Source organism: Danio rerio, chromosome 15 (genome assembly GCF_052040795.2).
Source record: "Danio rerio strain M-AB ecotype USA chromosome 15, GRCz13ab, whole genome shotgun sequence".
In the NCBI taxonomy this organism is placed as follows: Eukaryota; Metazoa; Chordata; class Actinopteri; order Cypriniformes; family Danionidae; genus Danio; species Danio rerio.
In genome coordinates, this window is record NC_141035.1 from 24,527,158 (window position 1) to 24,545,076 (window position 17,919).

The 17,919-nt window shown below is 36.4% G+C and overlaps 1 protein-coding gene and 1 long non-coding RNA gene across 7 annotated transcripts in view; one reads left to right on the forward strand and one right to left on the reverse strand.

Annotated features, from left to right (window-relative positions):
• The window catches only part of LOC137487746 (uncharacterized), a 79,233-nt gene extending 61,927 nt beyond the window's left edge, over positions 1-17,306 (forward strand). The window contains exons 3-4 of one of the 3 annotated variants that reach the window (XR_015509380.1): positions 110-177; positions 15,669-17,306. This is a non-coding gene — a long non-coding RNA (uncharacterized LOC137487746). Of the gene's footprint in view, positions 1-109; positions 759-15,668 lie in introns of those variants that run through there. The other 2 variants (XR_015509378.1, XR_015509379.1) reach the window with 2 other exon arrangements.
• On the reverse strand, positions 179-10,364 carry laynb (layilin b). 4 transcript variants are annotated; one of them, XM_087284103.1, is made up of 7 exons: positions 10,199-10,364; positions 9,407-9,695; positions 6,461-6,618; positions 6,274-6,321; positions 4,829-4,915; positions 4,506-4,611; positions 179-4,408 (listed from the first exon to the last, which is right to left on the reverse strand). In XM_087284103.1, the coding sequence occupies exons 1-7, from the start codon at positions 10,272-10,274 to the stop codon at positions 4,108-4,110; spliced, it is 1,065 nt and encodes a 354-aa protein (XP_087140229.1). In that variant the 5' UTR covers positions 10,275-10,364; the 3' UTR covers positions 179-4,107. The 4 variants fall into 4 exon arrangements, with proteins under 4 accessions (XP_087140229.1, XP_087140228.1, XP_087140231.1 ...); XM_087284102.1 differs by having other exon boundaries at positions 4,506-4,623; XM_087284105.1 differs by lacking the exon at positions 4,829-4,915.
• Positions 17,307-17,919: the final 613 nt, after the last annotated feature.

Genomic DNA, 17,919 nt, shown 5'->3' on the forward strand with positions numbered 1-17,919 from the left:
AAGCCGATGACACCTTTATGATTCACTGAATAGCCAGTTGTGGCAATCTGAGCTTTTACATTACAGTACTACATCAAACCCCTGTGGGTTTCCCCGTCCTTCACTCCAGGTCACACAGTGCACATCAAAGAGCAGACATACAGACGGGAGATGAGATCAAACACTAGTGGGACAGAGGTCAGTATACTTTACCTTTACTTTACTTTTTTAAATGCAGAAAATTCATAGTCATCAGATCATTGTTCTTTCCACACTACATGAATGTCTGTGCTATTTATTTCCAGTTGTGGGCATGTTAAACAACAGATCTGAATATGGAGCTCCCATATTACACAACATTGAAAATCGATTGAGATGTCATTTCTTGTCGATATCACACACCCTTACTATCGAGAACTACATATTAGGTGTAAAACGGGGCTGTGTGTATCTGACATTAGGGTACGTGCAAAGTTTGGCCTTCCAAAGTATATTCCAGTTGATAGCTTGAAAAAACACAGGTGCTCGACACATTGAAGATTCATCCACTGAGCCTTTTCTCTCCAAAGTTAAAGGGATAGTTCTCCTAAAGGTGAAAATGTACAGTTAATTTACTCATCCTCAAGCCACAAAAGATGTAGATGACTTTTTTCTATTTTTTGTATAACAGTAAATAAGTAAATACATTTTTTGCTAAACCCTTGATGCTTCGTATAATGCAAGCCAATGGTCACCCATTTTTGAGATTATAAATAAACATACAAGTAAGTTCAAATCAATCCCTGTGACTTCTGATTATTTGTTGCTGAGGTTTCCCAGTTTGTTTGACTAGTGTGAGTGCTTCAATATGATTGGCCAGCCCTGACCCAGTTGGAATTGGTAGGCCAAAAGTTGGATCGGTTGGGCTCAATGTGAAAGCAATGACGCAATGTCACTGTTTAGGGACTCTTCCATATGAATCCTGTATGGATTTATAAGAGGGTAACCGCATCAATTTGCTTTTCCATTCTGAGAATGCGAGGTGCACTGTGCTGTTCATGTTGACAAGTGCAGTGCGCTTTTTATCTCGCTAGGCAACGACTGAATTAGCTGTGTATTGTGCAATAGCTTATCTAATTCACCTATAGCGCATGTTTTAAACTGTGGGGCAAACCGGAGCACCCGGAGGAAACCCAGGCGAACACAGGGAGAACATGCTAACTTCACACAGAAATGCCAGCTGAACCAGTCGGTTCTTATTGTGAGGGGATCGTGCTACCCACTGTGCCACCATGACGCCCCTTATTGCGATATTCAAGATTTGTGAAATCATGCAACTACAGATAACTAAAAACAGTGACCACAAGTCTCTCCTCCATCTTTAAAAGTCTCTGTAGTCGTCTTGACAGCAAAAACATTTTTGTCACTTGACGGAAACCCAGTTTCTGCTTTAATTTGTTTAAAGAATGAAAAAGACGCAACTGATGTAGCACACTTTTCCGCTTAAGAGTTTACTTTTCAACTGCAGGCACCCAGAGCGCAACGGCAAAAACATGAGGTGCAACATGCGGTTAAAATGTATAAGCAGCGTGCAAAGCAATCGCAGCCATAAGTAAAAAGGTTTGAAAAAGGAGCCTTCAACTAAAAAAGTGTGTTCAGTGTGATCAAGGACTAACTCATCCTTACTTGTCAGTTGTCAATAAATGAAAACTGTCATAGTTTATCAAGGATGCAAGCTCTTCACTGTACCTTAGCTGCCACCTTTATCAAACTTCCTAATACATGCAGCAAGATAATGTTTGTAAAAATCTATAAGCATCAAAAGTGTTGAATATGTTTCATCAAAATATCTGGCCAGGTGTCACTGTGTCCCAAATGACTCAAAATAATACACAACGATATAACTAAAGTGATCTCTATTGTACTGATTGAGAACGCTTCTCTTCCTGTTTTCTTCTAAACCAGGAATGAGCAGCTTCAGTCCTGGAGGGCCACTGTCCTACAGAGTTTAGCTACAAAGCTAATCAAACACACTTGCCTGTAGATTTCTAGTGATCTTGAAGACACTGTTTAGCATGTTCAGGTATGATTGATTAGTGTTGGAGCAAAACTCTGCAGGACAGGGGCCCTCTAAGACCGATGTGCCCATCCCTGTTCTAAACAGTCACATTGATGATGCAAGAATGTAGAGAAATGCAAAAATGCAATTTGAGTGTTGGCAGTTGGGGGAACTCCAGATGGGGTGACAATCGCGTCCATGCTCGGTTCAAGGGAGCCATGCCTATTGTTGAGTTTTGTGTAGTGTTGACTATATCTCAAAAATGGGTAACACATTGACTTAGATCCAATCTTAATTCTATTTTTGTACCCATACCCCTTCCCCTTGGCCTTTGAAACAGAGTGTGAAGGGAAAGGGCTTTCAGATTTACCGCTAACGGTGCATTCACATGGGACTTCACAAGCGTCAACACTTTCCAGAGGGCGTGTCTGAAGTTGGGGCTGACCCGATCGTCATAGCAGAGTCAGCCAATGAAATTAGTCCGTAATCAGCTACTGTCTGAGCTGGTCTATTTTCATACAGCAATCTGATTGGCTGACGCTTCCGTTGGGGCTTGAAAAGTTGACAAAGTCCCAACTTCTGCAGCGAGCAACGCCACAGAAGCAGTGCCGACGGATCCACAATGCAGTTTGGCAATGCCTGACATTACCCTTTCAAATGAATGGGAAGCATTGACGCTGACACCCCATGTGAATGAGGCAACCATATCATGTAATCATAACGATATAATGTGGCAATAAGCTACTAATAAGCTACTAACTGTGCTGTGCATTTATACTGTGGCCATATTCATCTATGTAAACACACGAAAACAAAATTAACATTATACCAGACACTGTAAAAAGCTTATTCCCGATCACTAGATTTTTCTGACTGGGTATTTGAGTGTCATCGAGTTACAGATGTGAAAGTATGTTGTGGGACAACTCTACAGGATTTATCAATAGAGATTATAGATAGCGAAATTTAGCGGCTTTTATTTTAGCGTTTTTTTTAAGCATGATGGTAAAACACGAATGCCATTATGAATGGATTAAAACATATGCTCCGTAAACGTGACAAAAAAAATTCATAAATGTGACAAAAATACAAATTTATGCATCTCCTGACTTCCGTGTGCAGCCATCACCTTGTAGATGGTGTATTGTGGGAAATTTTTATACCACTTGGTTTTGACTGTGTCCCTGGAAAATCTCTGTTTCAAGGGCTATCTAGTCCTTCCTAAGGGGCAGAATTGGGATTGGGCCTTACATTTTATGAATCACCAAGGAATGGCTATTCAGCTAATAAGAAATCTTATTTTTTGTTCAACTCAAGAAAAAGTCCCCCACATCTTCACTGGCCCTGAGGGTAAGTAAATACAATTTTTCGAGTGAACTATCTCTTTAAGAGTGATAAAATGTCTTTGTCCTTTTTGAGTTTCAGGAGTCTTCTGTTCTTCTCACATACACATCTGTTGTTTTTGCTGTCTTCAGTAGTTTGTTGTTATTTCACAACTTCAGTTTCTCTTTTCCAGCTGGGTCAGTGGACTGTACAGTACAGTGTACTGTGATAAATTCAGACAAATTTCTTTTGTCACATATTGTCTTTACCTGATGTAGTGAAATATGCAGTTCCACATACAGCATCCTTTTACGCACAGCCATGTCCACACAGGTTTCAAAATATATTTAAGCGCAGCTGTTTTATACTTCAACCACCACTGAGTTTTATGGTTTGCAGGACATTTCCTCTGAAAACATCTGTGTACTCCTTAAACACTTTGTTTAAATGATGCCACTTTCTGAAACTCTTCTTTTTTCTCCTTGCACAAATGCTTTTTAATTTATTGCAGCACTAATTTTGGTCTTCTGATTTAACATGTTGTCTTATATTGCCTTTTCCACTTGTTTTCGACTGCTGCCCAGTCTGTCGCAACTGTTTGTACTACAGGACCCTCCTGATAATGACAATTGTATCATATGGACAGTGGGCAAATTTAGAAAGATTGGCAGTGTGGATATTGTGCCGATTAAAAAATTGCAGATCTGTACACATATCTTATTGTACATGTAAAACGGGAGGTATGGGCTTCACTGTACACTGTTTAACTATCCGTAGATGTCATTCTCTACCCATCCGGCCTCAACACGCGATGCGCTCCGGCAAGTCTCATAGATGTCATTTGTGACAAAACCACACTGCGTTGTGGTGCTCTGGACATTTTCGTATTCCTCAAACTGACTGCTTGATGGCACACTAAATGTTCTGTTAATCTCAGAGCTCATGTACTCCAGATGAGCTCCACACTGGTTGAAATTGTCTGTGTGTTTATAATCAGCTTGGCTCTTTGGTGCTAAAGGACGCACCCACTGTCCTGGCACAGCGTAGATTTCATTCTGCTCTTTTCTCCTGCAAAGACACAGCCACAACGTACAGTATATTATATGTCAGGGTAATGTAGTTCATGAAGATGATTTGATAGAAATGTCTGCATTGCACTACACACCTCTTTGTCATGACTTTGTAACAGAAGACCCCAGACACCACCAAGATCAGAAGCAGCATTAAAGGCAGAATGGCAAAGAGAGTGTAGTAAATATTGATTTTGTCTTCTGAAATAGAAACTAAGAGTTAAAACATAATTGTTAATAAATTGTAAAAGTTAAAACATATTTGCTAATAAAATCAGTTAAATAATATGATTTTATTTATTAATAATATAATTATTATGAATATGTTATTACAAAATTACTTGTACTTCCACTCTTACTAATCAAATTATGACATTTAGGGGCGGATTTTGGTTATAATTTATTGTTAATTAATTACCTGAAGACTCTGAGAGTTCAGTTTTTATGCTGTCATTGTCCACTGTAATTGGCGGGTGCTTTGGCACCAGAGTAAAGTCAATGATACCTAAAGATAAGTAGATAATAATCATAATTATGAATAATGAAGCATTTATAATATTATAATATTATATTTCACCCAAAAATTTAAATCTTGATCGCTTGCAGGCAATGCATTAATAGTAATGTTGAAAAAGTCCTCAATGCATCATCATTAGCTGTAAACATTCTATTTATCAACAAGGACCACAGTTTTAGCTATGCATTTTGAACATTTTCTAAGGAAGAAAAAGTCACCTATATCTTGAGTAAATAAACAATACATTATAAATTTTTGGTTGAATTATCCTATCATATTTCTTTCTAAAACGCGTCTATTTTGATTAATTGTAAAACTCCACTTCCACCACTAGAGGTCATGACAACAACTATTAAATGTATGTATAAAATGTGAAGTCTTTTAAAGGAAAATTCACATTAAAATATTATTCTGATATTCTGATTCTGTTTACACACTATCAAACCATTTTAAGGATTCTTTCCTCCGTGAAGCATCAAAAAGCAGAACAGTATTACTACTTATTGCCATGTAATTACAAGAATAAGCAAATTAGTGTTGTTTTGCACAGGTTTAGGAATAACCCCCAAAATGATATGGGTGAAAATAATAGATTTTTCTATTATGCCAAAAATCTTTGGAATATTTATCTTTGTGATAATTGAACATTATCTTCATTTTGTAAACTTCCTACTCTAAAACTCTAAAATTTAGATTAGTAATATTCATAACTAAGAAATTTAAAGGTAATTTTCTTAATATCTGCAATTTTTACCATCAGAATCCAGAGTTGGATCTCAACCAAATGTTGTCCTATCATAACAAACCAAATATCAACGGAAAGATTTTATTCAGCTTTTGGATGATCAATAAATCATAATTGCATGAAAACATTATGGTTCTTTTGTGGCCCTGGGTTACATTTTACACAGTGACCACGTTTATATGCTACTATAATAATATTTTATCCCAAAAACCTCTGTCATAACATTTTAAGGTAGTCATTAATATTAAATATTGTGTATTTAAATAAATAATAGTCACTGTAAATTTATTTTGGCAAGTGTCACAGCTAGTGTATTAATTTTTGTTAACATTTGTTATTTATTTTATTGTAATTTTTATCTGATATTTAATCAGATTTTTAAATACTAAAAACAATTTGTGCTGTTAATTTTATTACTGAAGTATGCTTTACTTTTTAATTTAATGTAGACTAAAGTTACTTTCAAATGATAAAATCTCACCGTAATTTTGAGATACTCTCATATAAAAATACCATATATTAATAAATTAAGCAGAAAATCACCATTACTGTGTCATAAAATGGTAGCAAGCACACCAGATGAAGCTTAAGCTTTGTTTACCTGTGTGTGTAGTGATATTTCCTCCAGAAGTGGGGACAGGATGCTTCTCTAAACACATACAGGAGGCGCAAGAGTTTACATTTTAAGTCCAATTACATAACCTGTTTACACTGAGAGATGCTTGCTTCAAATCAGTTGACTATTAAATATCTTAATGTGACAGCTAACATTAACATAAAAAACTTACCATCTGAGTACTTGCAGATGAAATTGTTCTTGGAATTGCAATTGTAGTCAGTCCACTTAAACAGACTGTGCTCCTTCTGGCCAGCAGAAGATGAGGGCCGGTAAAATAATGCCACACACTGATCAAGGCCACACGAGGGCTCTGCCACTAACCAATTTCTGAAAATTAAACATAACATTTATTACCTTATTTTTATTTATTTTTTTACATTCGTTTTTATTTTAACACTGTAAAATTTAGTTTTCTTAGTGTTTTTGTCTTGTTTCTAGTCTAAATATCTAAAATTTCTTAAATAAGGAAGTGTTTTCTAGAACAGTAGAAAAAAAATTGTTTTTAGAAATAGTAAGTCAAAATTAAGTGAGTTTTTAATCAAAACAAGTTAATAATATGCCAAACAGGTTTGAAATGAGTGTATTTTACTTACCTTATTATAAAGATTACTTTGTTTGTTTTAAGAATAATTCAATTAAAATTTGACTTGTTATATCTGAAAACAAAGCAATATTTTTTACTTGTCCAGAAAATCGTTCTTGGTTACATTTTTATATAAATTTGGACCAGAAACAAGACAAAAACTTCAAGTAGGAAAAGTAAGATTTTACTTGATATTTTAAATGGAATTACTTTTTTGTTTATTATTTAAGTTGTATTTTATGTCAGATTTCAGCAGTTAGTGTTGAGCTTTTCTTTTAGTTGTCAATAACAGCACTAGTATAAAAGTCCCTTTTATTATTTTATATTTGTCCTCTTTTAGCTTCAGCCAACCATCATTGTAACTGCAACCAAAGAATTTTTTCTAAAGAAAGAAGCTCCTGCCCTGTGTTGGGGGTAATGCATTACAAAAAACACAAGTTATGTAATAATATTAATTTTCTAAGTAACAAGTAAAGTAATGCATTAAAATTAAGTAATAATCTTTGAGTCACTTTAAAAAAATGTTATGCAAGCTACTTTTTAGTTTAGTTAATTTACTTTTCAAATAATAAATTGCTCAATTAAAATGAACATAGTCATGTTGAATCCCGCACACAATGAGAGAATGCAGAAACAGACAGAAAGGAAAATGGCCGAGCCTTACATTTCTGCAATGGAAATATTTTCATTATTTTGAACCAGTGTTGCCAGATATAGCTGAGTTTTCCAGGCCAAATCTGTTCAAAAGCACACACACACAAATGCACAAAAACAAACGCCCAAAATATTTTATTAATTTAAATTTTAATCTAAATAAACCTAGTTGACTGTCATAATTTTTAGCCATACAGCAACCAACACCAGCAGTCACAGAACCACAACACAACTGGAGCACATCAAAATACTGCCCTCCTTTCACCCACACACTGCGCTTAATGTTGTGTGCAGATTGCAGTACCAATTAGAGTATGTTTTACTTTCGAATTGGTGTATAAATTTGTCCCAATTGGTGTTTAAAATTCTTTTGAACATAATTAGGTGCTGCTTGTCAATCAGACAACACTTCTACTGTATGTTTGTTCTTGCTGCCAATTGCGGAAAAAAAAAATCAATGAAAATGTCATGATAAACCGCTGAGTAACTGCAGGCGCTGTGTGATGCATGTGTACATGAAGGGGAGTCAGATCTATCCGAGAGTCCGATTTTAATACAACTTTCCTTCACCCCTCTTGCGGGTGCATGGGCCCAAGCTGTTTGCACTATGCACTGGTCACTACTAACTGAATGGAGTAGGAGCACACAGGTGTGTTTTGTTAAATTAGTTGCATAAAAAAATTACGTTTCAAAACTGCCCAATTTTTGTCAACCCGCCTATGCCATTTTTTACCCACACAATCAAATTCAAAACCGCCCAATCTGGCAACACTGTTTTGAATAAATGGAAGAAAGGAAAAGAGTATTATCTGAATAGACAGTGAGTTTAGTTTTTAATAAGACAAAAAGTACAAAAGTATTAAATTCAATGCTTTAAACTTTCATTATTACAGGCCTGTAGCCATGGGGGGTTTGAGTGTTTTAAAAGCCCTCCCCTCACTGACAAAGGTCCATAATTTGTCCCATACATGAGCTCATTTGATCTATTTTGACTGCTATTCCATAATAAATTGTGAAAATAATCCATCAAAGATGGCTATAACACTAAGCGGAATCCTGTGTTAGCTGTCGCTTCAGTGTGACTGAGGAAAATTAAATGTGCTGGCCAGCTTGCTATTTAAATTGATGTTATTTAATTGACAATAGGCTTGTTTTTAATTAAAAACTTTAACAGATTCCTATTTTGTTTCTAATGACATACAATGTAATATATGTGTATTTGAAAAATAAATATTGTTCTCATACTTCTTCATTCATGAAATGTTTTTGGCAGATCAAAAATGTGGTTATGATTACCAACCAACAAGCTAATCCAGCAAAAAATAGTGCTTAAAATTTCACTAAAACGCAACCTATTCAAACCTCATAATTAAATTGAAAATGAGGCGAATAACTGCAAAAAAGTTCACATTTAAATAAGAACCAGCCCTTTTACCAGGCTGGCTATGGGCCTATAATACAGCATGTATAGCTCTGAGGGTCAAGAAGTTCTCCGAAGATAACGTCCTACATAAAGTTTTTATGTGTTTGTTTTAAAGGTGAATGAAGGTTATACAGTGTGTTGTTAACAGCAGAGCTCATCTAATAAAAAAAAGAAGAAGAAGAAAACCCTGCAAGTTATGAAACAGATCAAGCCAGGTCAGAAAAAGTAATGCAAAAGTAATGTAACACATTACTTCCCATAAAAAGTAACAAAGTAAGACAATAGTTACTTTTTGGGGGAGTAACAGAATATTGTAGAGCATTACTTTGCAAAGTATCTTTCTCCGACACTGCTCGTATGTAAATAATGGCAATGATTTTACTTGTTAATGCCAAACTTAAACTAAACTAAAAACAATAACAGAAAGGATTAAGGATGCTGTATCTCCGACCTACCTAAATGTGGACTGACTATAATCCAGCCAGTAATACTGTGAAGAACAATCAACATTATACTGTGAGCTCCTCCGTAGCCCTATCCAAAAGTCTCCATCGGAGGCCCGGAGCGTCTGCACAAATCTCTCCACCAGACGCTGCTCGTTCTCGGTCTCGATGCTGAGCAGCTCTCCATCCTCCTCCCAGCACTTCTGTCGGGCTGCCTCGAAGCTGGCTCTGAGCCTGCTGTCCTGAAAGTGTGTGATCTTATAGCAGGGCTTCTCTGTCCCTCTCCTGCATATCCTCTGATCTGCAAACCAAACACATAAACTGGTATCAGTGTTGAAGTAATTAAAGGAATACTGTTGTAGGAAAATTGGCGAGGAGAATTATGTGCCCAAAGAGAGGAAGAATCCAGAACTTCCACAAACTGTCAGGCGGAAAATCCTCTTAAGCAGAGTCATGTGTACGACAGTCAGCCATCAGCCATATCCTCCCGGACTAATAAACAGCTGCGACCCACTTATGAATCCGAAAACTACACTAACAAACCACTGTACTTACAAAGAAAACCCAAAGAAGCGCTAGTTACTGTACATGTGTTGCGCCGCTGGTTGTTATACGTTATTAAATGTAGTTCTACACAACAAAAGCTTCAGAAACCTTTATTTAAGAAGTTTAGGGTTCAGCTGTCGTATTTATATACCACGAGAACGCATTTGTATAAACTATTGTGTTTTTTCACCGCGAGTTGGTTCATTTGAGTGTCGCTGTGCAAGAACGGACATTTTATATAAATAATCACAAACTCACCACCGAAAGCGCCTGACGCGCAGCTGGGATGGAAACAAACTGCCAAAACAGTTCCGATCAGTTTCATAAACTCCATCTCTACATAGTTTCAAAGGGCGTGCGACTGCCTCGACTCTTTCTAGATCCTGGTAACGTCCCGCCGCTGTCAGACGAAACGAATGCTGGCAAAAAGAGGCTGCTTGAGTCTCCGTTCAAGTGCCTCTTGCTAGCAGAAACAACTGCAGCTGGTTTAGTGCTCCCACTCTTTGCGTGTGTACTTAAATAGTGTTCTGAAGTAGCCTTTTTTCTACAGTTACTTTTTTGCTAATTTAATTCATAGCTAAGCTAATAATAAATTATTTGATGAATTTAACCAATTTGTATTTTTTAACAAATGTATTAAGTTTTTTTTTTACCTTGTGTTTGTTAGTGATTTAGTTACTTCTTAAAAATAAGTCAACAATACATTATTTAATGAATCTATAACCAATTTGTTTTAATTTATTTAATTATTTATTTTACAAATGTATTTATTTATATGTATAATGGCAGGGGTGGACTTAGTGATTTGGGGGCCAAAGCATTTCCAGTTATGGGGCCCTAGCATTGAAACTCAAAACAAACTCTTTCTCTAGATATTTTTTCTCTGCAGACTATTATTATTGTAAAACTGCATGTTAAAAGGTATTTAAATAAAAAATATAAATAGTATTTAATTTATTTAAAGTATTTTTTAATATTTAACAGTGGCTAGCACGATCGCCTTACAGCAAGAAGGTTGCTGCTTTGAGCCTCAGCTGGGTCAGTTGGCATTTCTGTGTGGAGTTTGCATGTTCTCTTCGTCTGGGTGCTTCAGTTTCCCCCACAGTCCAAAGACATGCGGTATAGGTGAATTGAATAAGCTTAATTGTCTGTAGAGTATAAGTGTCAATGCAAGAGTGTATGGGTGTTTCGAGTGTTGGGTTGCGGCTGGAAAGGCATCCGCTGCCTAAAACATGTGCTGGAAAAGTTGACGGTTCATACCGCTGTGGCAACCCCTGATTAATAAAGGGAATAAGCCAAAAAGAAAATGAATGAATCAATGAACATTCAGAAATGAAATAAAACAAGTTCTAACTGACTTATATGCAAAAATTTAAACTAAATTAGCCATTTTTGTGAATAGATTTAGATGTAAGTTTTTAAAAAAACTGTTTAAACAAGTTTAATTCACGATCAATTAAACTGAATAATTGCTGTTGCCTCTCCCCGCACCGCACACCAAATACGCATATTCTATTTAGTCAAATATCTGTGTTCACTCATGAAATGTGGCAAATGGACCGAAGAAGAGACTTTTTAAATTATCATATTATTGCTTTTCTTTATGAAATAAGTTGAAGTAATAGACATTTTTTGTGTGTGGTAATGGGGTGGGGGAAATAATAAGCTTGAGTTTCATCCAGCTCAATTTCGACCATGGTGAAATTTGTTTCGTATGAAGAGCTTTATGATTCTTTTGTTTAAAATAAATGAATTAATTTTCATTAATTTTAATATTAATTTGCATATATTGCATTAGTATATTTTTGGCAACAATTAGCCAAAATTATGCCAAAACTCTTTACAATATTATGTGAACATCAGGATCCATTCAGATATGTTGTGTTTTTATTTTAAATAGCCTATGACAAACTAATTTTTGATTTGCTTAGATTTTGCATTGCTAAAAATTTTATTTGCTCTGCTTTAAAGGCAATTTTCTTAATATTTAGATATTTTGAACTTTCAGATTCAAGATATTCATGTAGATTTATCTCAATCAAATATTGCCATAACACAAGAAACCACACATCAGTGGAATAATGACTTTATTCTGCTTTTAGGTGTTATAAATCTCAACTTCTAAAAATGGACTCTCTATGCCTGGTCTTGTGGTCTGCATCAACTTTCAGTGTGGTTTTATACTTTTCCTGTATCACTATCAACATCAGTCACTATTTGTAAATCACTGAAGTTTACAGAAATATAAAATCTGTTCAGACAAAGTGGAGAGGGATCAATTTTGTTTGGCTTGCTTGCAAACTGACAGAGGAAGTAAGATGACATTTTATGAGGTTGACTGGAGTGTGCAAGTCAGTGGAGCTCAGTCACTGCTGCTGACCCGGCCAGCTCACAGTCAGACACACACTACACAAACTATCCTCAGGAATAGGAAGCCAGTCCGGAAAGGAAGCTCTTTTTTTTAACAACAGCCTGTTTCCTCTTCATCTTTGTGGTTTGTTTTTTTGGTTCTTTTTCATTTCCAGACATTTCCCCCTTGACCTGACAAAGAAAATAAATTCATTATAGAGAGCTTGAGCTGAGAAATATACCTTGTAAAACTTTCTGGCTGTTAAAAGAACCCCACTTGCATGTTATTTTCAGAAAAGGCAACCTGCTACTGTTACAATGTGTAATCCCATACATACATATGAAATCCTTGTGGTCTATTATGGGGAACAGATCCTGCAGATGTTCTGCGGTTTTGGAGAAATAAGGGTGAGGTCATCAGGCCAGTGGCACTGCATGTGTAGTTTGTTTGTGCTGATCTCTGGCAAGCCGCCCAGACTCATTGCCCCTCCTCACTCAATGCTGCCTGTCATGTCTCTTTTATTATGTTCAAGCCACTTCCATTCAGAATCACTAACTTCTCAGCTTATACCGTTTGCAATGAAACCTCTTGAAAACATCCCTATTGCCAGAATCCTATTGTTTTAATGGCTTTATTTACATTATTTTGGTTTAAATGTTCCCATTTTTCTTGAGTATCGTTGTAACATGACATATACGATATGCTAGAATATGAGGGTTTTTATTATTCTTCATTTTTGAAACTTTTTTGCCTGCATGTGAATTCTTTTTTAAAACTCTGCCCCTTGAAGTCAGTGATACCATCTGTAATATGCATGTCGAGCAAGTTGTCTAGCAGTTGGTATCTTGAACATAGTCTTGTAATTTTGCTAAAATAAAGCTATTGTTTACTAATGTAGTGCCCCATATAGTAAGACATTGTGCCCTTCATTTCTGTGTAAAAAAATAGGGACTTGTGTAAAATACAGTGATGGGTATATGCGCTATAGAACCTACACTTTGATTGTAGTCTGGTCATACATTATTTTAGGACAATGTTTTTTTCAGCAAGACTTTATAGCATAAGACTGTAAAAAAACGCTGGGTTCCATATGATTCCTTCATGTTGTCCCAACATTAACCGATTAAGTTAACTTAATCCCCTTAACTTAACTTCATTTAAATAAGTAGTGTTAATAAACAGCAAAAGTAATTAATTGAGTGTAGTACAAATACATTTTCTCTGCGCAACCACAAAATTATTATCACTGGCCACTTTATTAGGTACACCCTACCTGTACTGGGTTGGGCCCCCTTTTGCCTTCAGAACTGCCTTAATCCTTCGTGGCATAGATTCAACAAGGTACTGGAAATATTCCTCAGAGATTTTGTACCATATTGACATGATAGCATCATGCAGTTGCTGCAGATTTCTCAGCTGCACATCCATGGTGCTAATCTGTTCCACCACATGCCAAAGGTGCTCTATTGGATTGAGGTCTGGTGACTGTAAATGCCATTTGAGTACAGTGAACTCATTGTAATGTTCAAGAATCTGAACAATCTGAGATGATTTGCGCTTTATGACATGGTGCGTTATCCTGCTGGAAGTAGTTATCAGAAGACGAGCACACTGTGGTCATAAAGGTATGGACATGGTCAGCAACAATACTCGGGTAGGCTGTGGCAAATATCCCCCACACCATTGCAACCTGAACCGTTTACACAAGTCAGGATGGATCTATGCTTTCATGTTGTTATTTTAAGTTAATTCAAGTCATTCAAGTTAACGAGTGGCCAAAATGAAAAAAGAAGTTTTCCTTTTTTTAGTGTTTAGTAAATATATCATTAAGCTTCAATGTATGATACATTGATTAATTCGATCAGCAGTGTGTTAGAGGAGTGAAACTAACCGTTGCTTGGAAATTAAAATGCCCATTTTCAGAGTAAAATCTATTATTAAAACTTTTTATTCCGTTAGACTTCCTGTCATTTTTGAGGTTGTGAGGTTTTACCCTGAAATAATCTACAGTAGCATATGCAAAGTGTGCGGTTTGTTTATGTATGTTCAGCTTGTGTGGCTGCTACTGCATGCATATTTATTGCACATGCATATAAAATGGACATTAAAGTTAATCTCACTGAATGCAATGCATTTTCTACAACCTGCATACAGGAGAGTAGTTATTGCACCTGCACAGATATGAGCACTTAACATACAGACTGATTCTTGTAATATCTGAGAGAAGAGTTCCACATTTCTACAATGGCATTTTCTGGACCAGCAGGCGGCAGTATTGTACTAGTACTGTTGTATGTGTTCTGAAGAGTTCTTTTTTATTTTTTATTTTCTAGGGGTAAAATGTCACAAAACACCAAATGAAAAAAAAGCATTGCAGGGACTTAAGGCAATTAATCTTGAATATTTGACAAAAGAGTTTTGCTCTTTACAAAGTGGGTTTCCTTGCACCGTGTGAATACGCAGAATATGTTTTTACAGTGCTGAAGAGGATTCATAAATTAATCTGATTAAAATGTTTTTCCCAACCATGTATAATTATAGGATGTTGGTGCCATGAGGTGGAACACAACACAAAATCACACATTTGACTATTTGGTTCTGACCCAAATATTTATGCTACAATTAAATGATTAAATCAAAATAGGCCTGAGTTGTTATACATTAATATGCCAGTGGTGTTGCCGTATACATTTATGAACAATGGTTTATGAATGTAGTGAAACTTTACACTATAGCAGTCTTGAAGGATTCTGTCTAAATCTGTCCGATTTTCAGTATAGTGACACGCAAATTTAAATAGGCTACTGTGTGAATTCCCTAATTCCCTAAACACCAACTATGCATTTGTTTCTTGCATTTTTCATTACAGTTATATAGCCTTTGCTATGGTTGGCTCTTTCTTTCTTTCTTTTCCTCTCTTCTTCACTTCTTTGCTTCCTTCCTTCCTTCCTTCCTTCCTTCCTTCCTTCCCTCCTTCTTTCCTCCTTCCTTCCTTCCTTCCTTCCTTCCTTCCTTCCTTCCTTCCTTCCTTCCTTCCTTCCTTCCTTCCTTTCTTTCTTTCTTTCTTTCTTTCTTTCTTTCTTTCTTTCTTTCTTTCTTTCTTTCTTTCTTTCTTTCTTTCTTTCTTTCTTTCTTTCTTTCTAAATATAACTACCATGGACATAAGCTTTTTTTTCCGGATGCATCTTTAATAGGTGTCTTCGGGCTCCATTTTATGGTGTTTTTAAAAACGGGGCGAGAACCAGAATTGAGAAACACTACTGTGAGACAATTGCAGCAAAAACACTGTATTTATATTTACAGCACTATTTATCTATACTGTAAACTATATACTGTAATTTTTACAATTCATTTATTCATTTTCATCTGCTTTTCTAGGGCCAGGTCGCAGGGACAGCAATCTCAGGAGAGAAACTCAGACTTCCCTTTCCCCAGACACTTCCTTCAGCTCCTTCGGGGGGATCCCGAGGCGTTAGCAGGCCAGCCGAGAGACACAGTCCCTCCAGCTTGTCCTGGGTTATCTTTCAGGCCTCCTTACAGTGGGACATGCCTGGAACGCCTCCCTTGCTTTAGGCATCCAGGATGCATCCGAAATAGATACCCAAGGCACCTCAGCTGACTTCTCTCGATGTGGAGGTGCAGCGGCTCTACTCCGAGCTCCTTCCAGGTGATGGGTGCGCCATGCCACCCTGCGAAGGAAACTCATTTCAGCCTCTTGTATCAGAGATCTTCTCCTTTTGGTTATGACCCGAAGCTCATGACCATAGTTGAGAGTAGAAATGGAGATTGACCGGTAAATCGAGAGCTTTGCCTTTCGACTCAGCTCCTTCTTTAACACAACGGATCGGTACATCAACAGCATTACTGCTGCCGCTGCACCGATCTGCCTGTCAATCTCACGTTTTATCCGGCCGTCAATCGTGAATAAAACCTTAAGATACTTGAACTTCTCCACCTGGGGTAAGGTCTTTTCTCCAACCTGGGGATGGCAAACCATCTTTTTCCGTTGTAGCACCATGCCCCCCCCCCACTTCCCCCAGTGCGTGCTGAAGGTCCATGTTCGGTGAAGCCAACAGAACAACATCATCTGCGAATAACAGAGATAAAATCTTGTGGTCCCTGAACCGGACCCCTTTCAGCCCAAGGCTGCGCATAGCAATTCTATTGCATAATAGTCCTACAGTATACTTTATATCACAGTTAAATACCGTGTAAGTTACAAAAATTGTTAACAATGTGTGTCCGTGCTTTAATTCAAACTGCAGAACACAAGTGTTTGATGCAATATTAATCTGGTCAAAAACAGCACTAAATAGCTGAATGTGACTATGGCTACATTGATGCATCATTTGATTTTAGTCTTGTTCTTCACACTAAGTGAATGATAATTTAGAAAACTCACCCTCGTTTTTGAATGCAGTTAATGCTCCTGAAACTTACAGAGGGTATAAGAACTATTTAGTTTACAAATGCAGATGTTGCTCTCATAAACTGTGTACAGAACAGGATTAAGCACAGAATGGGTGACCTGACAATCAAATTTAGCTGCAGTGTGTACTTGACTTTTCATCACCTGGCAGATCATATGTAGTGATCTGAACTGAGAACAAAATTGAAAAACACAGGAATCCAGAAAACTCTTACAGTTCAGTTTATAGTGGAGAACATGGTGTGACGCTTCGAAGCATAATATGTGAAATATGTTCTCTAGCTCAGGGGCTTTTTTGGCACAAACAATTGTAGAGTACATGCTTTATTGAAAGCTGTTTGTCAGATATCAGCATAACTCCGTCTAAAGTGATCCTTTAGCCTTTAGCAGGGGTGTTTGAGTTTGCTGCTCTCCAAAGACAATAGCTGATGCTCGCATGCGAGACAAACCAACAAAAGTTTTTGGCGTCCTGTGTTTCGCACCTTGTGGCAACTGATCACATTTCTTGTATTCATAATGATTCTATTCCCAGGAGATGATGCAACATTTTACATTTCAAATGATTCATAAAAAGAAACTTAATTCACTTTCTAAGGTTTTGACATTGAATATGGTTACAAATAATGTCACGGGATGAACAAAATGGTTACACTTTACAATTAGATTACATTTGATAACGTTCTTATTTACTAACATACCAACAAGTAATACATTCCTTTTATAGTATTTATTCCTCTTTATGTTAGTTTAAATAGTAAAATGATAACTGCTTATTTTTAGTACGTTAGCACAACTTAGATCATTAACAATGAATTATTTCATACTGCACTGTAAATAAATGATCATAATAATGACTAAATATTCTATATATAATATTTATATTACACTCAAAATTATTTTTGCTACTTGTTTAAACTAATGAACTACTAAACTAAGACTACTGAACTACTAAAATGGGCTCAATCAATAGAATTTTAATTTTTGTTTTTTGGAGGTGGGGGGCAACTTAATTGTTTTATCTTCATTCCACTTTAGTTTGTAAAATTAGTTGATTTAGTTAGTTAACTTAATCGATTTGTGTTGGAAGAGCATGAAGCTATTTTGTTATTGCTTATTATTTCTGAGGGTTTCTTTTTTTAATCTGTACCTTTTCATGTTTTATTGTGTTCTGATGCTCTTGTTAGCGCTTTAAGTATGAGA

Excerpts from the sequence above, each read along its gene's own strand:
- laynb (XM_087284102.1), bottom strand. The coding sequence starts at position 10,274 with ATGGAGTTTATGAAACTGATCGGAACTGTTTTGGCAGTTTGTTTCCAT. Across the intron at positions 6,619-9,406 it reads TATAGTCAGTCCACATTTAG|AAATTGGTTAGTGGCAGAGC; the intron begins GTAGGTCGGAGA and ends TTTAATTTTCAG. Across the intron at positions 4,409-4,505 it reads TACAAAGTCATGACAAAGAG|GAGAAAAGAGCAGAATGAAA; the intron begins GTGTGTAGTGCA and ends GTGTCTTTGCAG.